Source organism: Ischnura elegans, chromosome 8, assembly GCF_921293095.1.
Source record: "Ischnura elegans chromosome 8, ioIscEleg1.1, whole genome shotgun sequence".
NCBI lineage: Eukaryota > Metazoa > Arthropoda > Insecta > Odonata > Coenagrionidae > Ischnura > Ischnura elegans.
In genome coordinates, this window is record NC_060253.1 from 789544 (window position 1) to 812343 (window position 22800).

The 22800-nt window shown below is 40.8% G+C and overlaps 1 protein-coding gene and 1 long non-coding RNA gene across 3 annotated transcripts in view; both read right to left on the reverse strand.

Moving 5' to 3' along the window:
• LOC124163318 (protein TANC2) overlaps positions 1 to 22800 on the reverse strand; it is a 529785-nt gene that overhangs the window by 241649 nt on the left and 265336 nt on the right. For both annotated transcript variants that reach the window (XM_046540135.1, XM_046540134.1), the window contains exons 5-6: positions 17887 to 18118; positions 10303 to 10455 (exon numbers count right to left, since the gene is read on the reverse strand). In XM_046540135.1, coding sequence (XP_046396091.1) covers positions 10303 to 10455; positions 17887 to 18118 — 385 coding nt within the window. The remainder of the gene's footprint in view (positions 1 to 10302; positions 10456 to 17886; positions 18119 to 22800) is intronic.
• Positions 19925 to 21832, reverse strand: LOC124163319. Its single transcript, XR_006865746.1, has 3 exons — positions 21295 to 21832; positions 21093 to 21214; positions 19925 to 20044 (listed from the first exon to the last, which is right to left on the reverse strand). It is a non-coding gene; the product is annotated as an uncharacterized LOC124163319 (long non-coding RNA).

Sequence of the window (22800 nt, forward strand, 5' to 3'; positions counted from 1 at the left end):
TGTAATTGACGGCATTATTTGTAAGAGACACAAAGGGGGAAATAAAATAGTGGTGCCACAAAACTGCAGGGAGAGAGTGTTACGCCACATTGTATCACATTCTTTCGGGCCATCCTGGAGTACACGCAACCGCGAGTAGTCAGAAGGGACTATTGGTGGCCCACAATTCTGGGGGATATCAAGGAGTATGTGAAGAGTTGTATAGCTTGTAGTCAGCGAAGCCCCTACGGCAAGTGCAAGCCCCCTCTGCAGGCGCTACCCGCGGCGAATAAGCCCTTTGAGTTTATTGCCATTGTCATTGTGGGCCCCCTTCCAAGGACAAATAATGGGAATCGTTATATTTTGTCTATCCTAGACCATTTTACGAGATACTTGGTAATGGTGCCGTTGCCCGACCAATCGGCTGAAACCGTATCCGTTGCACTGGTAAAGCAATGGATTTTAAAATTTGGGGTGCCGGAATTATTGCTTACGGATCAGGGGACTAACTTTATGTCTGATCTGTTCCGACAGATTTGTAGGCTACTGAATGTAAAACAGCTAAGGACATCCCCGTTCCACCCAGAGTGCAATGGCCGAGTTGAGAGAGTGCATCGGACAATTGCAAAGATCCTTAGCCATTACATGAACGTACGAAATGATGACTGGGCGAAGCATCTCGAGTTTGCCGTTTGCTCGTACAACAGCAGCAAGCACAGGAGCACGGGGTTCACCCCGCATAAGTTGGTGTTTGGACAACAGATGGCATCACCTTTCAATTGTTTCGGGGCAAGTAGCCCAGGGAAGGAACACCCTAGTGTGACACGAGAGAGGTTGAAGGGAATGTGGAAACAATGCGCCCGAAATGATCACTTAGCGGTAAAGAAAAGGAGGGAAACTGTGAAGGGAAGGCTTAAGGTGAGGGAGTATAAGGAAGGCAACTACGTGTTCTTAAGTGACCCTTGTTTGAAAGTGGGGCAAGTAAAAAAGTTTCATAGACTGTGGAAGGGCCCCTATCGCGTGTTGAAAGTAACTTCGAAGTGCAATATACTGTTGGAACTTCCATTTCGAACCCTTATTGTGCACACAAGTCGTGTTAAGCCTTATCATGGCCCTATTCCCCCTCCTAATACAGGAAATATTGCTGATAGACCCCGTGGACGGCCACGAAAATTTCTTCCAGGTGACATTTCTTTGCGGGATCAGACATCAGCTGTAAACAACCCCCTTCACTGGGAGGACGAGTGGGTGGAGAACCGAGGGGATCAGCTGGTGATGCAAGGCGCAGGAGGAGGAGGAGGCGGTGCGGAGAGAGGGGAAGTCGTGGCCATAGAGGGAGAAGAGGTGCCCGCCCCCCCCGTGGTCCTCATTCCCCTCCGCCCCCTGCCCCCCATCAGGACGACACCGCTCCCCCATTGGAGGCGGAAGGAGTCGTCCCCACTGACCCCCCTCCCCTTCCCCGTCGTTATCTTCACAGATTACGACCCAGAAGAGGACGCCACGAATCATCGCCATACGTGATCCCCCCTCCCGCACCCTCTCACCGCTATTATCTACGCCCGCGGGAGGCGCTGACAAGATGGGAGGAGGAAGAAGAGGATATGGTGGACCCCTAAAATATTTGGTTTGGCTGATGTGTTTGTTGTGTTGTGGTTTGGACCCTATTAGGGGCCAAGAGGTGATGCCGTTAAGTAGTGGTACATTGTTTGAAAGACAGCGGGATGTAGTACTAACTGAACATTCATGGATGGTAGTTATAAATTTTGATCTGGGTTCCATGAAAGAGGAATATAAAAGGATTAGAATCATTTTTGATGAAGTAAGGGGTAGGATGGGAGGGGAAGTTAGGCACAGCTATGGTCGGGGATATATTTTAGCGTTAGAAAGGATGAATAGGGAATACCAACATGTCAAGGAGGAGATGGAGACATTGGTGGACTAGGTCGAGAAGCAAAGAAACAGGCGGGGTTGGATAAATTTTGGGGGCTGAATTTTGTGGGTGAAATACTGGGTCTGTTTTTTATTCTATCTATTTCTATCATATATGGGCTCTGCAGGAAGACTAATTATTACCAAATGGTTAACGCAAAAATGAACTCTAAGTGTTTTATTTTAGTTGGAATTTTCAATGGAACATGAACTTTTTAATTCTTATATGATTAGTAGTCGATTTTAGATGATGTTTGTTGCAGAAAACTTTATAATTTGTGAAACTATGTATTTTATGGACAGTACATTGTGTGGGTAGTATTGTAATAGTTAATAGGGTAGTATCTAAATTTTGTGGGCTGAATTCATTGGATGAATCGCTGAATATAAACAATAATTCTTTATTATTCAGCAATTCACTTTTGGGGGGAAGTGATGTAAGGGTGTCGCTTGCCGTCTCGTGCCAGCTCGGTTCCGCTCTCGGTGTAATGGAAGAACCGCAGATTCACGTTCGAGTGATGGGTCCAGTATCTGAAACTCATAACACGTTGCAACCTCTCGCGTGGGATCCATCCTCGTGCATGACTCTGACACCTTACTCCAATTAACAACTTGCAACTTGCTCTCTCGAGGGAATAGGTCTCCGCATATTCCTCCAACACTTTATGCAGTAACACATTGCAGTATCTAGGTGTGGGAAGGCGTATGATGAGCATGATCATGCGGCCTTTTTCCGGCCAATAGGAGGACGCTGAGAGGGTCACGAGACGGACGCGACATAGGAGGAAGCCTCTTGGAGGGAATAGACTGGGGAGTCTTACGCTGTAGCTCGGAGGGAGAGTTTGTACCTGTGCTAATGACGATTAAACATGTGGAACCAGACTTGTCATCTCATTCTGCCTTCTACGAACCTGGCCCTTCCAATAAGCTTAGTGCCTACAGTTATAAATTTGTAGTTAGGAGCGAATAGAAACTATTAAGTAGGCGTAAGATAGGTAGATATTTGTTTTCAGCACCCACGGAAATATTAGCGGCAGCCTGCCTAACCATACTCTAAGGGCCTAACCGCCATTTATGTCGCACTCTATCGCTCAGTGACGAGAAAGAAAAGAATAACGAGGGCCTTAACCCGTTTCCAAAATAACCTTTGTAAGTTAATATTTCGAGTTACTCCGTATTTTCAGCTGAATGTGCTATCTTTTCAATTAGTTATTTTCATTGAGATTCAGTTACGATCATAAATTATGTAAGATATGATTATCTTCTGGCCAATATTTGAAGTAAATTCTGTTTGAGTTCTTCGTCCGGCTACTGTGCTCCAAAATCTTTGCAGACGTTGCTATGAAAGACTTTATTCTTCATCAGGACCATATTCTTCATACCGGGTGTGTTCATATAGTATGTCTCTCTTCTTTTATGCCGACAGGAGCAAGGTTCCAACCGGAAAACGACAGGAGAAACATCTTCCATTATCGGAGAAATAAAGAGAGAAACGTTATTATCCACGTTGATTGTTTTCCTACAAGAGAAGTTTCATCATTTCTCAATGCGTGTGAAGTATTGGTTCACTTGCGTGAATTCCCAAAAATGACACACAAAAACCTGTACCTTCACCTCATCTAGTTTTCGTGTTCCTTTCTCTGCCGCATTAAAAGTTATGCTAAGGCTCATTGACATACAGAAAAGATTTTCTTAGTTTTAGCACTAAAAAATAGTCGCGCCATAATCTTAAATAAATATAGTGTGGAAAGAGCAAAGAAAATAATTTAAATTGACAAGTCAGCAGAGAGGAAGAGAGACAATTATAAGCATGGCACCATTTCCCCGATAGTGGAAGATACTTCTTCAGCCTCTCTCCGGTTAAAAACTTACCCCAATTGCCGGTAAAGATGAACCATGCCCTTCTCCACAGTTTGGAGAACATTCCCAGTGGGTGGGGTGAATAAAAGTGGGATTGGGATTGTCTGAGGAAAGAAGTGTGGTCAGCATAACGAGTGGTGAAGGGGGCAGGAGAAAGAAGGGTGTAGAAAGGCCCTCAGCTCTGCCTCAGTCTACGTTTGGGGGCCGAATTTTTTTACGACACACTCAAGCTCCGTCACTTTAGTGAGGGAATGAATGGGAAATGCTGGGGAAGGAGGGGTTTGGGATGCGTAAGGTGGGTGTCAGCAAGATCAGCAGAAGGCCGCAGGAGGGAGTAAACAAAGACTTTGGAAAGAAAGATCCCTCGGCATGGGAGAATGGGGAGGCACGTGAGAAGAAAGTTCATGGTTAGAGTTAGAAGTGAGTCTTCATTATGAGTAGACTGAAAAATAAGTCGGTGATAAATAGAGCACAATACTTAAGATATTTAAGTTGTTTATTCAGGAAGGCTAATATATACACTAAAAGATATTACCCAAAAAAATCTGCTATTATTTTTTGCCCTTCTCCATCGCCGCTTCCACCATGGTTTCTCACCTGCATAAATGGGAATTAAATTGGGGATCTAAATTGTTAGCCAGATCAAAATATCTGAATGTTTGGAGGGCAGCGTATACTTCTTTTTTATTAGGTGAAATTACTTCCTCACTTTCAACTTCGTCATCACTGCTATTATGACTAGTCCCGGCTGCTGCTTCTTCCGACGTAGGTACCGGCATTGCATTGTCGCAAGCCTGGATATCATCGTCTAGGGCAATATAATTGTTTGATGTTGCGCGCTGTGCTCATCCTGCTTTGTCCGAGTATTTTTCAAAATCATCTTTTAAGCCTCTAATCTCCTCCGCGATTTCATCTGCTGCAGCTGCCTGAAGGTATAACGTAATGAATCAACCATAGCCGTGATATTATAGCAGTAGAATTACTAGTAGGCTTCTTGTATCAATTACCAACCACGAGCACATCCTCATGATGCGTTATCAAAGGGAATCTGGCCGATTTCCAGCAATTTGCGATTGTAGTGGAGAAAATCAAGTACTTCTTTGAATTGTGTTTCTGCAATGAAAATTAACAATTTTACTAACTTGGCCATTTTAGCAAAGTTAACAAAATCATTATTTCTCATCGCAGAATCACGGTTCAGAGACGTACTTGAATGCCTGATTGGCGGAAGTGTGATGCAAACAATCACTTTTTGATGATGGTATTGATTGAAAGATTTTCAAAATGCAGTCAGAGCGATCACTTTTCGGGAGGGAGGCCCCCACTCGGAGGGTCGAGGAGAGGGGCCAGCAAGGGTTAGCCCGTCGAGGAAAGGGTCCCGGATTAAGGACTCTTCGAAGTGCATCGGCGAAAAGTAGTCAAGTAGTCTTCAAAGTATGTTCACAGCAGCCTGCCTTGCAAACGTACCAGGTACGTTCACAGCAGTGCAAAGGGTTAAGTAGGAGTGTACGAAATACCTCGCGCGACCTTCCTGACATGTTAAACTACAATGTATTGTCGATGCGATGTTTACGAATAGGCATGTAAATAGGGGCATTATGTAAGTTGCTATATTTTTGCTGAACTCCTACTTCCCCTAAATTCCCACCGTGAGGTTTTAGGTGAGCCCTTTCTCTCCAAAGTTGCACTATCATTTATGATTTCACACTTATGATGGACCACAGTCAGAAGTGCTGATTTTTTTAGATAACTACGCCAGCATAACTAGTTTTGTTGACAAATATTTCGCTGTAGTTCGTATAAACGAATGACATTTGCTCCTGGGGACCAAGCCAAGGTTCGTAATTTCTAAACATTTCGTATAATCGAAACTTTGTATAATCGAATAGAGCCATGTATTTAGCATAGGCTTTTCGCCTGGACCGCAATATCACTTTGTATAATCGAAAACTTCGTTAATTCCTGCTTCGTATAATCGAGAGTTTACTGTAAAGTGAAACTATTTGCGAAATTAAATCGAAAATAATTTGAAAAATATCACTACAGTGTCGCTGTGTATATATTGAAATTTACTTATCTACTTTAAACGTTTCTCAACCTCATATAATTAAGTGAATGCTTCTCTATACATTTTTCACACTTCACTGTTGGCAATTCTGCATGCGAGTAATTACGTGGTAAATAAAGGACAAAGGTTACTAGGGTAAATTTGTCCCAAATCACCAGACTTATTTCCACCTAATTTATTTTTTTTGCTGACTTCGATACACGCTATTGATGAAAGGCTGTTGTCATAAACAAAATTTTAGGTACTAAAAAACTACCTGCCTATTTTCGTAAATATATAGAGAAGAGTACTAATTTTCATAGGGCAATTATTTCCACTGAAATAATTATATGAAAGATGGAATTCACATCTTGACACTTGGCTATATTGAATCCTCAACTGTGATTTGCGATTAGTGGACCATAATGTTGGCTATGAGTGGACAAATAAACAACGAAGGAGGGACATGAACACAACTGCAAGTGCCGAAGTAACATCCCTGGCAATTATAATTTTTAGCTATTAATGGAGCATGAAGTAAACTAAACTAGGTTACCTCATATAATGCTGAAAATAGTAAAATATAATTCAGTGGAAAATTTAACCAGAGAGTTGCATCACTTTTTGGTGTGATGCCATAGTGAAACATATTGAAATGAAAACATGAAATATTTCAAAACCTAAGGAGAATATATCATTAAGTCCAAATAATATCCCATTTTGGCAATAAACAGCGATAAATATAGCATTTAAGTTTATATTGATGAATATTAAAGTTTATCTAAAGAATTTTATGGTTTTACGATGAGTGAGCATGATCAACAAATGTTGAGCGTATGCAACCCGCGTGTCACCACAACTGTCTGCCTAGGATGGGCCGCGCTTACTCTTGGAGCCGAATCTCGGGAACCACTGGTCACAATTGGAAAATATTTTAGGAACAGTATGCCAAATGTCCACTGTATCGTTAGTTACCATAGAAAATCAGTTGAAAAATACCAGCGCCTTCTTGTCACCATTCATATCCGAAAAACAGTCGAAAATACCAAAATATCTCAACTTTGAGTGCGATGCAGCACGTTTACCCGTAATCCAACTGCAATAATATTTTACAGGATATATTTTTACACCATTTGGCATAAAATGAGGGGGTGTCCCGTAAGAAATTTGAAAAATCAAAAAATAAGGACCACCCTACTATAGCACTGATAGAAGGAGTGTCGTCATGTTTATTTTAAAGCTCCACAGATGGCTTTGATGTCACATCGGGAAGTTTCACCAGGAAAAAGTACGAATTTTACTCATGTTTTACCACCAAATTACCCAACTTTTACCACTTAAATTTACAGATATTTTGCCTGCTATCATGCAGGTTACCCATGTTTTAACACAATTTTACCTGTATAAAATAAGGGTAATAATGTGGTAATTGTGCTTACTGGCCAAGCAACCAGAGGCAAGTGGAGGGAAAGGAAGTGCAGCAGAATCAACTAAAATGGCCAGTCATCATCACTGGTCAACAATCCTAGGATTGGTTTGACGCAGCTCTCCACTCAGTTCTCCTATCAGCTAATCTTTTCACTCCTACGTATTTCTTCTCTTTCACATCTCTCTTTACTTGTTCCATATATTTTGTTCGAGGTCTTCCTTTTCCATTCTTGCCTTCCACCTGTCCTTCGACGATTGTCTTCATCAGGCCATCATGTCTCAAGATGTGGCCTATAAGGTTGTTCCGTCTTCTTACTAAGGTTTTCATGAGGCTTCTCTTCTCTCCTACCCTTCTTAGGACTTCCTCGTTACTAACTCGGTCGATCCATTTGATTTTCATCATTCTTCTGTAGCACCACATTTCAAAGGCCTCTATCCTTGCTTTCTCCACTGCGGTCATTGTCCATACCTCACTTCCGTAAAGGAGCATACTCCAGATGTAGGTTCTTATAAATTGTTTCTTTACATCCATATTTAAGTTTCCCGCTGTAAGCAGGTCTCTCTTTTGGTGGAATGCTCTCTGCGCCTGGGCTATTCTGCTGATAATTTCTTTCTTGCTTCTCCCGTCACTAGTTATCTTGCTTCCCAAATAACAGAATTCATCCACTTCTATCAGTTTTTGCCTCCCTATTTTAATGTTGGTCTTGACTTCTTCTCTTCTGCTGCATACTAAGATCTTGGTTTTCTTCGTGCTTATTTTCAGTTGATATCTACTCATTACCCTACCCATATTAACCAGAATATTTTTCAAATCCTTCTCTGTTTCTGCTATAACTGCTATGTCATCGGCAAATCTTAGCATGCTTATTTTTTCTCCATGGTTATTCACTCCCAATGCCTTTTCTTTGATTTCCTTAATGGCTTTTTCAATGTAAACGTTGAAAATTACGGGTGACAATGTACAGCCTTGTCGCACTCCTTTCTTAATTCTTGCTTCTTCACAGCTGGGCCCTGATTTTATCACGGCTACTTGGTTTTTGTATAAACTGTGGATGATTCTTCTGTCATTATAAAGAACCCCAATTTCCTTTAGGATTCCAAGCATTGTGCTCCAATCCACGTTGTCAAATGCTTTCTCTAAGTCCACAAACGCAACGAATGTTGGCTTGTTCTTTTCCATTCTCTTTTCTATGAGCAGTCTTGGGGCCAATATTGCTTCCCTTGTGCCTTCTTTTTTTCTGAATCCAAATTGGTCCTCATCCAAGTACTCTTCTGCTTTTCGTTCTATTCTTCTATAGATGATCCTTGTCAGTATCTTTGATGCATGTGTAGTAAGGCTTATGATCCTAAAATCTTCGCACTTCTCCGCTCTTTTCTTCTTAGGAATAGGGATTATAATGTTCCTCTCGAAATCCTTTGGTATCTCACCTGTCGTATACATTTCACTAATGATTTTGTATAGCTGGTTCAATGTCTTCTCTCCTGAATTTTTAATTAGTTCAGCAGGAATGTCATCAATGCCAGACGCTTTATTTATCCTGAGGTCTCTTACAGCCGCATCAAATTCCGATCTTAAAATTGGGGCTACCATGTCATCGGCATCCACTTCCCTCTCGTTTTCGTTAGCATTCGTTCTGAGGCGACTTCCTTTGTACAAATCTTCCAGATATTCCTTCCATCTCTTCCCTTTTTCTTCGTTTTCAATCAATAGTTCTCCGTTTTTGTCCCTAAGGGTATTACATCTTACGCCCCTTTCCGATTCTGTCCTTCCTCTGTTTTGGCAGCCTTGTATTTTCTTCTTTCTTCAATGAGATCTAATACTTCCTGCGTGATCCATGGTTTTTTCATAACGACTCTTCTTTTACCAAGAACTTCCTCAGCTGCCGCCTGCAGACCACTTCTAATGGTTTTCCAACTCTCTTCCATTGGTTTGTTGGTCGTATCCTCCCCTATTTTATTTTCTACCGCCTCTTTAAAAGCCAGTTGATGCTGAACCTCCCTCAATTTTTCAACCTGCCATATGTTTTTCACGGCTTTCTTCAACTTTTTAAATTTAAGGTGGCATTTCATCATAACTAGGTTATGGTCACTATCGATATCTGCCCCTGGATAGCTTTTGCAGTCCTTCACCTGGTTCCTGAATCTTTGTTTCACTAGAATGTAGTCGATTTGGAATCTTCTGCGCTCTCCTGGCATCTTCCACGTGTATCTTCTTCGCAGGGGATTTTTGAATAAAGTGTTGGCAACCACTAGCCTGTGCTCCGTGCAGCACAGATTATTTCAGCCGTGGCCAGTACAGATTATTTTTCTCCGTGAGTAATTGAAGAGGGAGAAAAAGAACAAGAAGAAAAAGGAAAAGTAAAAAAAAAATATGAACATTTTTCTTCTGTAAAATCTGTTTATGTTGCATTAAATCATAATAAAGGTTGGGTATTTTATTTGAAGTGCTTCATTTTTCCCTAAACAACAATCAAAATACAGAAATAATGGAGTGAATATTCATTAGAAGAACAACTAGGTTTGGTCACAAAGAGACAGACTGATGTCAATAAGGAGGCAAAATGATGGGTAGGTATTTAATGTCAATATAATATCATCATGATTTAAAATTGCCTAGAAACCTTCGATATTTTTAAGCAATAATTTCTCTGCTCCCTTCATTAAAATGAGGCACTTATAGGAAGATTTTACTGGCTACATTCTCAAAATAAGTTTGACTTCCATCTTTATTTTCATCCAATACATTTTGAATATTTATTGAAAATGCGGATAATATGGGTCTCTTCATCCTTACTTTTCCCCTTCAGTAGGTACCATTCCCTCCCTCTACTGCCACTTTGTTCGAATTTTCTACTGGTTAGAGAGAATTGAGGAGAGCATCAAAAGAAATCCTCTAATTTCTTGGCAGCTAATATCTTCCTTGCCTTTTTATTCAATACTTATAATTTAGATGGTATTTATTTGCCCAAGATTTTCATACATCAGCAATAAATGACACATATGATAAATGGTACAACAAAGCACACTAAACCTCAATGCTCATCCTGCAGTGTACTTGCCATTCAAGGGTGATGAGGTCTTGGCTTCCACACCACCACCCCCTGGATCCGCAGCTCCAGGGGCAGTCTCTTGGTGATGTTGACGCCATGGATTTTTCAGGGCTTTGGCACTCAAGAAAAACCTTCTCCTGGTCTGCGGGGGAGTTGGACAGCCTTTATAATGAAAAATATGAATGATTATTCTAACAGCACTTTCTGTATTGTTGATAATAATACATGATTAGCAATATGCATAAATGTATAGATGTCATTTCCAATCGCAAAACTTGGCAATGCCAATTGTGATTTAGGTAATACAAAATACTTAAATCAATATAACCCCTAAAAATTAAAGATGCCAAGAAGTAAATAAAATCCCTTGCCATATTTGTTGAAGCTGTTTCATAGGATAAACATCTTAACACCTTAAAAGCCCCCCAGAACGAGTGGCACAGTCAGGGGGAGATCCAGGGGCTCCGGACGCACCCCAAAATATAAAAACACAATTCTTTTCATTCATAAAAGAAAACAAAGTATTGAAAAAGCATAAATTTACAAAATATTTCTTTAACAAATGAAGTTTTTTTCGATTATGAAAAGTGTTAAAAGTAGTTTAAAACCCATTACCATGTTTTCCAAAAATTTTCCCCCTGGTTTTGGACCCACCCCCCAAAACGAAATTCCTGGCAATGCCACTGATCAGTAGGTACCCACACATTGTGTGTCTCATGATTCCCTCTTTAATGAATGTTTCAATGTATCAGTTATTGCAACCACTGACTCCTGGTTCTGTTCCCCATTTGTTCCTCAGACGTTGAAAGAGAAACTACTACTTTGAAAGCTCTGAATTATATTTTTATCCTGAATTTTTCTTTTTATGTGTTGTGTTCATGTTTTAGTGACAGTGACTCACTTTTGAACCAATTATGCATATATTTCTGGCTTTTACCGTCTACCACAGCACCATTGTCCTTGTACATTTTCTATTATATGTTCCTATCCCTTTATTTCCCGTGAATTTTCTATAGACATATACACGGCGTCAACTTTTTCATTAGTTTTAATTGCGACAAGCATAGACATGAGACTTTTTTATCATCATAATGGCATTTAGGTATTTAAGCAGTCTCATTTTCAACGCGGATAAGTGAAGGCTCCACTTTCTGCTCTCCTCAAAAAAATACCGAAAGGTTAACGGGGGGCTAAAACAGTGGCCTTTTTTTTTTCGAAGAAATGACATTTGTTGGTGGGCATCTTGTTATTATATTTGATGGGCTACGGAAGATTGTGGGAAGCGGCGAGCACAAGACACATTTGGTGTAATTGTTTCTTTTAAGCCTCTAGCGGGCGCGACTGTTATTCTACACAACCGGGCAAATGGCATACTTTGCCCATGTTACGTGCATATATGATAACACTCGATTTAAAAAAAAATGAATCTCTATTGGTAGAAATTAGTAAAATCTTGTACATTTATAGGTAATACAGATATAAAGGTACACAGGTGGTACAAGGCCGGTCGCGCAGCGTAAATTATACGCCACGTTTGACGGGTTCCTCTTGCTGATCTAAAAAAATTAGCTACAATACCTCGAACTTTGAAAACTCGCAACATGGACAGTCAAAGTACATAGTAGGAATACACGAGACCATTCTAGCCCATAATGTACGTACGATGTTGAAATCCTTGGTTTTCGAAGATTGACATATTTTATACGCCACCACGCCCGGTCCATGGTCATCAACTTTTATTTCATCCTATTTGTTTTATGGAAATTATATTTTGGAATGGTTCTTTTAGCACATAGGTACTGTGTAAGTAAACTCCCTTTGGAGTAAAGTGAATCACAAGTGTTCGAGAAATATGGCATTTTATGATCGTTTTGTGTTCTTGTTAATTATGTCTGTACGCATGTTGTTGATCGCCACGAGCCTTTAATGGCATGTGGTCTCGCAAGAGTGGTTTTCATTTTTAATGTGGAAGTTGATTAATATAAGCAATGAAAAATTAACATTTTTGGCGCACACCAACCCTTATTAGTGTAGTCGTCGTATCTCCGTGTTTGAAATGACACTGCTTAAATACCTAAACGCCATTATGATGATAAAAAAATAGTCTCATGTCTATGCTTGTCGCAATTAAAACTAATGAAAAAGTTGACGCCGTATGATCACGATGAAGACAACAAAATATACAGGCATCACGAAGCCTCGAACCCTGGTCCCTTGAGTGGTAGCCGTAAACACTAACCACTACCCCACCTGACCCGCCTGTTGAGTGGTGCGATATCATAAAACTATACGCGGCTTGTGAAAAGTACCGCATGAAAATTAATTAATTACAGCCAAACTAAGGCCCATTCAACGGAACCACTACTAGTTCAGGGATGTGTTCACCATTCCGAAGGCCATAAAAAATACGGCATTGAAAAAGGCGGAGCAAGTTTTGTGGTCTCCCCTTGTTAGTGGGCACTGTATAGCCCGGGCGTTTCAAACGCCTTTTCAACCCAAATATGTGCCATTTCCCTCGTTCTCACCTTGATGATGGTTGCCCTCTCTGGCAGAATTTCAATGATAGTTAGGGAAAAACATTTATCGAAAGAACTATTCTGTGAGGCAGTGTGAATGGGGATGGGTTCATGAAAGGGATTACAAAGCAGCTTGTAGACAACGTTGAAGGAAGTACAAGACGGTGTGGAGGAGGATCTATTGATGACAGGTGAAGTGGTGGGGCGTAGCAGAGGGCAGCACTTGCAACGGGGGCGGTTGCATGGAGTCAGGGAGGAAAGTGGGGGGAATGTGTGCCAGAGGAGGGGGCGGGTGGATTTTAAAATATTACCTAAGTTAGGTGCTCTTCTGTAGGCAATGGAGGGGCAGGATGGAAGAAGAGCAGCTGTGGTTTTGTTTTTGCTGATGATGAGGTACAGATCTTTTAATATTGTTTTAATTTTTTGAGTGCCAGGGAAGAATGTGGTGGTGAGATTAAGTTTGCTAGTTTGTTCTTTTTTGGTGTGTGGGGTGTACTGTTTATATATATATAGCGAGCAGGCATTCCGCCTGCTCGCTAATGGGGCTACACCCATGAGAATACCTGGATCCAGCTTCGCTGTCTAATTTTGTGGGTGTTCGAAGAATTTTTGAACGAGTAATCTGACCACAAATTGCTAGTGCAGAGGGGAGGGAAGTGGACCCTTGGCTGTGCCACGACCGCCTGCGCCCTTTGGTACTCTCCTCAAATCGGCTTTGCCGTTCTTCGAACCTCTGTCCACTAAGTCCCAGGGGTCGGGTTCACCGGCCAGGGGGTGCTCACCGAGCCACCTTCACTGAAACTTTACTTGGAAGCTCTGTTCCCAAAATTACCAGGGCTGGCAAGGGGGGAGGAAAACAAACCCTCGGCCACGCCATGGTGGGCTTTGCTGGCACTGTCCTCGGAACGGCTTCGTCATTCCTCGTAGCTCTGTCCACATGGTTCTTGGTACCAGCTTCGCTGTCCAGGAAGGATGGGTAGTGCCCGCCACTACCAGTGTCACTGGCACACTCCTCGTAACGGCTTCGCCGTTCCTAACAGCTCCGCTTCCAAATTCCCCGGGGCCAGGGGGGAAGGGAGGCATCCTGCGGCTAAAGTTTACTTTTACCGAACTGTAATGCAGTACTTCATGTAAAGGCAAACTTCGTGGGAAATTGGTCGGCAGAAATCCACGAAATGTTGGGTGAATCTTTTAGAAATCGAAGTTTACGTGATTTTGGAATTGTTTAATTTTTATCTCTCTAACCTAGGGCGATGAAAACAATCTGTTACCAGCATGTGATAGAAGGCATTGCCTTCATATATAATACTCGTTTTCACTATCCAACCCATGAAAGTACATCGAGGGCAGTGATTCGTATGAATTTTTTTCGTAAAATCTACTTTCAAATGGATTTTTCATAATGTTGCACATAAATATCCACTTAAAAAATGACAGAAAAACGTGATTATATTTAAGAGCTTTCATAGGTAAGAGAAATGTCTCACATGGCATTCATATTACAGGAGTAGTGGAGTAAAAGCAAAGATCTGTCAGGAAAAAATGGGAAGTACACGATATCAATGCAAAGTAAAGGAGAAAATCTCAATACCTTCTCCACGAGATTCTATTTGAGCGAGATAAACGAAATTTTAAGGATATAATCCTTATCATGAAGGTCATTTGGCAATTATAGGCATTTCATGTCACCTTTTTTCCTGCTAGAAAAGTCAAATCAATTTTCCTTTAATTTGATTGTTCTCAAATAAATTTTTTATTTAATAATGTGCGAGACTAAAACTCTTACTGAAAATATCAAATATGGTATTAAATCAAGTAAAAGTTAAAACAAACGAATCCAACCATAACAGTCAAATTCCAGGCGTATTTCGAACTTTCCTCTTTCAATACTAATTGAAAGAGGAAATTTTGATAACTGCGGCGGTAATAGCGGCGGCATAAGAGGGAGTAGAAAGTGTTCCGATCCTCTCTTCGCATACGCCGTTGCTCTACGATGCTTGTCCTATTCACGAAAAATTTTGATAAGATGCTCTCGCAGGAGTATTGCAATATAATTGCAGCCGTGGAAAATTTTAAGGCAAAACACGACAGGCACAAGGCATGAACCTTCCCAAGAGCTTGGACAACAATCGGGGCAATCTCAGCGCCGTAGGATAATAACCACGTCGTAGATTTAACGGAGCCACACTTGGCCCTCCATCAGCCAATGCCTCTGATGTTTTTTTTCCTTTCTGAGACCCCACAGGAAAATAGGAAAATATCAAGGAAACAATGGAAACGTGTTTCATCCCTACCCCGTCTCACCAACTGACCTTGATCGATCTCCCAGTTTTTGGAGGCCAAATCCTAGGTGAGTCATCTACTGAGGCCGAAGATATCTCGATGGCTTTCAATAATTGTATGACACGCACGAGGTTCAAAGAAAGAGATCTAACGCGACGCATATCTGACAGAATTTAGGTTTTTTAAGCTCTAATTGTTTGACACAAAGATTTAAGTTACAACAAGGCTACTAATATTCAAAATAGTCCAAACAGCACAATTTTGGAAGAAACAAGCGTAGCATAAGCACATTCAAACAAGGCGAGATGGACTGGAAACTTCAAACTGAGTATATCATATTGCTGCGCCTTCGCCCCTTCGCTTTGAAGGCAGCGACGTCACATGCTAGGTCGGACGTGTTCGTCCATTGCTCCTTCGCTCATAGCCTCGTTGCTTGAAATACGGAGGGGAGGGAGTGCACTCCTTCCCCTCGACCTCTCCTTCAGCGCCCTTCACTTATAAGCATTTCCGATTTCTTCTGTCCACCATTTAGTCCAGCAATGGACACACTCGTTCGAATTTTTTAAAGCACAGGTTTTGACACCAATATAATTTTCAGTTGGAAAAATCCTCATATTAGCGTCTGAAGATGAATTTTGAAATATCAGGTGCTCAGCGTAATGGAAATTGCTCGGCAAGACAATGTTGACTATTAACCAGGTATGTCCTTCAAAACTATGCGTTTCTATACGTTTGAAAAGCGATTACTGTATGCAGTATAAATGCCGCGGGATGCCCACTCGTGGCAGTGAATGCAGCGCGCGCTCCGGAGCGAATCACCCCGCGCGATCTTTTTAATGTTCACTTCTGGGGTACCGACGTGACGGCGCGATGCTTGCAAGAAATTCAAACAGGAGCATTTTAAAAATACGTCACAAAGGGAGAAACTCCCCTGCCTGCCGCTTGATTTTGACCCAGGGTTTCAGATGACTGACTCACGCTGAAAACCAAGGCCACTCAGTTCCCCTTGGACTTGCGACCGGTGAAGGGGAGGGGGGGGGGTGGGGAAGATAAGAAGTTTGTGTAAGAGGCGCACCCCCATTTTTGGCTGCAATTTCTGGGAAAAAAGGTGCGCCTCTTACACGCGCTTATACGGTATTTTTAATGTAAAGTAAATGGAAATAATGCTGTAATCTTTATTGGTACGATTTCATTCAAATTTTTTTAGTGGTTGCTATGGCAGTGGAATGGATTGTGAAAGGCTGGTATGCCAAGTGCAATGCACTTAAAGGAAACTAATTCATTATTTTCGTGTAAATATCGGCGTCCATTTTTAATTTCAACAACATTCGCCAGAATTACAACAATTCACATGACTTAACTGTATTTCTGTACATTTTATTATCGATTTCTTTTGAACAGGTTAAATTTCCTTCGCTATAGTTATATTACCAAAATCCTCTACAATATTTTTCAATAAAAGACGAAAAACGCAATATGTATTCATATTCGAGGCTCATTCATGTTAATACTTATCGCAATGAACAGGGGTGAATCCAGGATTTCTTTCTGGGGGGGCACAAGGATACCTCGTAATACAAAACGAATGCAATGATAATGGGACCACATTAAAAATCTAGCATATTTTTATGGGTCTGGGGGGGCATGTGCCCCCATACCCCGAAAAACTTTTGATGAATAAAATTAGAAAAAAGCCGCGCATTTCCAATAAACCCCGCATGGACAAATATTGCTCTCCATCTCTGCTCACCACCCACTTTCCTGGCGCTCACATTCTACAGAATATATTGAAGGACTTGTATCCCATCCTTTCTGAACACAAATCCACCTCTCAGATTTTCCCCTCCACTCCTCGGATCACTTTTAAGAGACCACCTAATTTAAATACCATCTTCAAAGCCATCCTCCCTCTTCAAACATCGCAGTCAGTCACCACTACCACACCCTCACCGTGCAACCGTCCCAGGCGTAAAACCTGAGAGATTTTCTCTCCACCCCCTGCCTCTTTTCTCCCCAAGCTTAAATGCCTACCGATTTTCCCCTCCACTACTTGTACTTCCACCAACATCATTTACCTTCTTCACTGTAATTTCTGCCCTGCTTTCTATATTGGCCAATGCACTACCCCTCTCAATCTCAGAATTAACAATCATCGCGCCTCCTGTTGTCCATCTTCCCCCCACTCCTCTCTACCAGTTCCTACACATTGTCTTTCACATGATTCCATTTTCAATCAATGCTACAAAGTATCCATTATTGCCTCCCTCCCTCCCACCGACTCCGTCCTCAACCTCCACACCCTCGAATTGGCTTGCATTTGGCACTTTCAAGCCAATAGCTTTCCGGGTCTGAACGTCGCATCCTAACCTCTATTCCTAACTCCCCCTCCCCATACACCTCTCCCCTCTTTTCCCTTTTCCAACACTCTCCTTTCCTCCTCGTTCTTACTGAGGTTGAGAAAGAAGTTAGTACTTCGAAAGCTTCCAAGTTTATTTTCCCATGTGAGTTCCTATTTTTGTGTTTCTATGTTTATTGATATTGACGTACTACATTTTAAAAATTCATACTTTCATGAAAATCTTCAAGGATTTGAAAGATGGGTCTCTTCAATCGGTAGTTACCATTCCAGCCCCACCGACGTACATACCAACGAGCTTGGCATCAATTTTTCTACCACAGTACCTGATGATGCTGTCAAACAGTGAAACATAATGTACAAATATTAAATTTCAGGGAAAAAGTACTGATAAAAGGGAGAATGGTTAAAAATGTGATACTTTAAGTTGGCACTTACTCTGGGTCATCCTGATGGCTGTGGCTGCTGCGTCTGGGCTGAGGTGCCTGCAGATGGCAGTGGAGTGTGTGGCAGCAGATGACGAGGAGTAGGAGGATGAGGAAGAAGAGTGATTAGGGCGGTTGGCAGATGGATGAGCCTTTGGGGGCCTCCACGAAGACGAGGTAGAAGACCACTGTCCAGGGTCACCGTTGACTGTGTCACTGGGCATAGGCTGTTGATGGTGCCTCGACTGATTCAATGAGAAATACATTATCCAAGATCAGTACCATTAATAGAAGCCATTGGAGCTCACGAGTGGGGTGTCTCCAAATTTCGATTCCAATTTCAGCTCAATTTGCACAGGTGCCACTAACAGGTTCAAAACTACGGCAGCTCAATGTGTGCCATTTTTTTCTCAATTTATTTTTCATGTATTTCCCAAATTTTAGGGTTTAAATTCTCAATGCACATCTCTTTACTGACAAATCCACATCATACTATCTAAATGGTTCATTAACTTGCAGTAATAATTACTATATTCCTGCAGGCATTGTCCAAATACCCCTGTCACCACAGCTGACGCATGAATAACAGCTGTGGAGTGAAAAAAGTAAAATATTCCTCCATTTTCCACTCCTCAAAAATATTTTTCTAAGACTGGCTAAAACATTGACCAAATACTACAGGAGGCCCATATTACACCTGCAACGCAGAAAATGTTACAAGTTTCCACATACATGGAGGCAATACTTTTCCCAGTCAACACAAAAGATATTTGAGATGGAAATTATTAGGGTAAAAATGGGGAAAATTATACCCATTGTCATCTTTACCCCTTCTTTACCACTCAATCACTCGCATGCAGAATGGGGAAGTTGCATGAAATTTTTTTCATCGAAATGATACATGATTCTTATATCAATTTTCACCAGGGGGCCTATGCCTGAGTTTTTACTCGCATGCGAGTGAGTGGTAACTAAGGGGTCACGTGACCTTTTCTCGAACTACGAGTGAATTTGGTATGCTCGAATCGGGGGAGTGAGCTCACACGTACGAAATTTCACTCCCTCACTCCAACCCAGTGAAAACCTTTTTCGAAGTACGAGTTTCGAGGAATCAACAAACATGGCGATGGGACTATTGCGACTGCAAGTATTAGAAGATCTAGAAGAGAAAAAGCAAAAGATACCACGAGTTCCTCGTGCAACACGGGAGCGGAAGTCGCCCTTTACTTTAGTCAATTCCAAATTTATTAAATTATATCGTCTAACCAAAGAGGTGACCACGTAGCTTGTCGCAAGTTTAACTCCGTATTTGAGGGCCCCTTCGCGATCGTCAGCTCTATAACTATCGAAATAAAAGTTATTATCATTTATTAAAGCTAATTTTGTCATATTGATGTATTATGCTTAAATATTTGCATTAATAATACTAGATTTGACAGCTAAAATAGACAAATAAGTGAAGTGAATGTGAAATAAACACCGCTATGAAGAAAGAATAATTTTTTTCCTAATAATTTACTATATTAGTAAACGATTTTAATTTCTCCTCGTTAATACTTCTGACGAATATTTCTCGGGTTCTCAGCCAGGTTAATGCTTTTATTTAAGCCGACGTTTCAGGAGACGAATTATCTCCCATCCTCAAGGCCTTGTTACTTTATGGAAGTCCAATTTCACACGACCTTAGCTCAATTATAAATTACCTTATTTAATTCTTACCTTAATTATAAATTGGACGTCCATAAAGTAACACGGCCTTGAGGATGGGAGATAATTCGTCTCCCGAAACATCGGCTTATATAAAAGCATTAACCTGTCTGAGAACCCGAGAAATATTCGTCAGTACTATACCAGTCCTTTTAGTACCAGGGAAATGGGAATTAAGTGATATAGAATACATTTTTTAAAATTATTTATTTTTCATTTGAGATAATATTTCTTCAACTACATTTATCAATCTCTCTCCAAGCCTTTTTAATTCCTTCCACCTTCCTCCTTTCCAACTGCACCGTTTACTCCTCCAACTCCATCTTCCTCCTTTTTATTGCCACTTCTCTTCTTACAAGCCCTTCTCTACTGCCAACATCCTTCTCTCCTCCAGCACCATCTTCTCTCTCTCCACCTCTTCAGACTGTCTGCTGCCATCTTCGTTGCTGCTTGCGTTCTTGACTCTGGGTTGTAAACAAATAGCAATTACTTCCATAGAATCGATAATTAACAACAGATAGCATGGTGCTAAGTAAATCAGTTTCTTGTAATGTGAATGTTAATTGCTATTGGTATTTTTCACAGATATTTTGAGTGGTAACACAAGTAAATTCAATCACCACAAATTATATATATGATGTATTTCGACCGAAATTCACATTTGGGGAAGGCAAATTAATGCATCATGATTTTTAATGATAAATGAAATTGGATACTGCTTTATGCACACTTATTTACATGCAAGATTTCAAGTTACACAATTGATCTGGAAGGATGATTAAACCAAGATGAATTTAAATTACAATAATTTTAAGGGGTCATCCAAATTTTGCTGTTGACTTACATGTTAGAAAGTAAATATAGTGAAATTTTTATCAAGTTTAAGTGTTCTCATGTAATCATTAATGCTGAAAACTAGAAAAGCAGCTTCCAAATCCATAATCATACAGGTTTTTAAATAATTGTAATTACTTTGAATTCATCTACTCATTAAAGTCACACTTCACTTATTTAGCATTAGCACTGATTCTCAGTTTCATCAAAGTTTTGCTTCGGGAAATAACTATGCTACTTACGGCAACACTTAATAGATATCACGATCGGCCTTCTTAAGGTTTCCCGTTCATTTGTGATTGAACCAAACAATTTGAATTGCTTTCGACATCGGCAATAATCGCATCAAAACTGGAAATGTCAACAATAACAACCGCATGCACACACCTCCTCCCACTACTTAAATTCGGGATTATAAATTCAGCATTATTGAAAATAAATAAAAATAGATAGCTGTGACTGTGGACCTAATTCTTTTTAGATAATCATAAGCCCACCGGTAAGCGAAAGGAATCAATTACAGTTCATATGAAAACGCACGTAAAAAACCCAAATGATACAAAATTACATCAGTCACACACTTAAGAAGAAACATCCTATACTGCGAGCCGTTTTTTTTACTTTGAGAATATTTGCGTTCTACTATAGATATCTACAACAAGAACGTCATGTACTCACCTTCCGTCACTCTTTCCACGATTTGCGTACTCCGCACGCATTCAGCTTCATCGCTACTTCCTCCCACTGTCAGCAGCATACTTGTGGGGTAGAAAACTTTCTCATGGCAAGATAATTATTCGCTGAAATAGGAATTTTGAACATTAATATCAACACTTATGCGGTAACTTATTTTCTAGGCAAGGCACACCATGTTAATTACCTTCAATGAACTCCATCAGCATTTCCTTCTGCTCCTTATTAACTTTGGACATGGCTGGTTCACTTCCAAAATGCCCTTGGTGAATGTGTAAATGAATTTGGCGTACTCGTAAAGCGTCATTAGCAACGCAGTTGTTGAATTCCCGGGTAACATTATTCATACAGAAAGGTGAAGGACGATGATTGGTTGCACGCCGTCCGGAAGCCCTATCCTACCGCCCCTACCGTTACCCTGCCGGCGCTGCCACATCTTGAAACAAGAGTCTCCCCTCCCCCTAAGCCTGTTGACACGTTGCCATTAAACAAATCATTTCTCCCCTCGCACCACTCTCCTCGAAGATGATTCGGGCATACCGAATTCCGCATTGAACGCTCGTAGTGCGAGATCGGTTGTGCGAGTGCATTCGCATACGAGATATTTCGAACGGACTCAGGCATAGGCCCCCAGGAACCCATTTACACCAATAAAACTTCTCGTAAACCATTTATTTTATCTTAAAATTCATTTGAAACAGCGAAATCTGTCTGCAAACGCGAAGTTAGCTCTGATTGTTGGTGATGTCATTTCTCCCTACGGCGTTTCGTTTTGCATGCACGGCCGCAGAAGCTACAATGAAGCACTCGTTGAGTAAGTGAATACTTCGTTTTTTTTTAATCCGTGTTTTCTCTGAGACATTTTATGACATTATTTAGTCACGTCAAGTATATTTTATCCATTTTCTGTATTCGTCGAACAAGAATATATCGCATATATATGCGAAATGGAAGACGGTTTCGTGAAAAGGCTGTGGTGATAATCTCCCAAAGATGGATTCCATATTAATGACATTATATTTTAAAAGTAACCCAGACTTTTTGGCTGCAGAATTTAGAGAGGTGAAGGCTTCGTGGTAAGTTTTTCTAGTTTATTATGGCATTACTGGACCAGCTTTTACGAATACAGTAGTAGCTACTCGGCCTCCGTTGAAAATTTCTGCATGAAATATTGATGCGTCTAGTTAGTGCAAATATAGTTTATACGGTACGAGTTATGATTTTTTGCTTTCAGTATCATATCAGCTTTTTGATTCAGTATGTTGTGAAATACTTTCTGTGCACAGATTTAAGGTAGTTTCTCTGTACACATTATGCACATTAGAGATGGGCAAAAATAATCGATTATACGTAAAAATCGATTATTTGCTTTCGATTATTGCGATTATTGAATCGATTATGGACATCCGATTATTTTGCATAATCGATTATTTGAATATAATCGGCGGGAATAAGAAGCGATCATATGGAATACAGGGCCTAATTGGTCAAGGGCGAACAATTTTTTTTCACCGCCAATAAGTAATAAAGCTAATTGGGCAACTCTTACCTAATAATCAATCGTAAATAAATGTATAACACCTCGTAAGTGGAAGAGCCCAGACACCTCATCCGAAGCCGATTCACCCATAAGTCACTAAAATCCTTTGTTCGGTGTAAGCTCAGAAATGAAAGTGATATGGCGCCAGTAAAG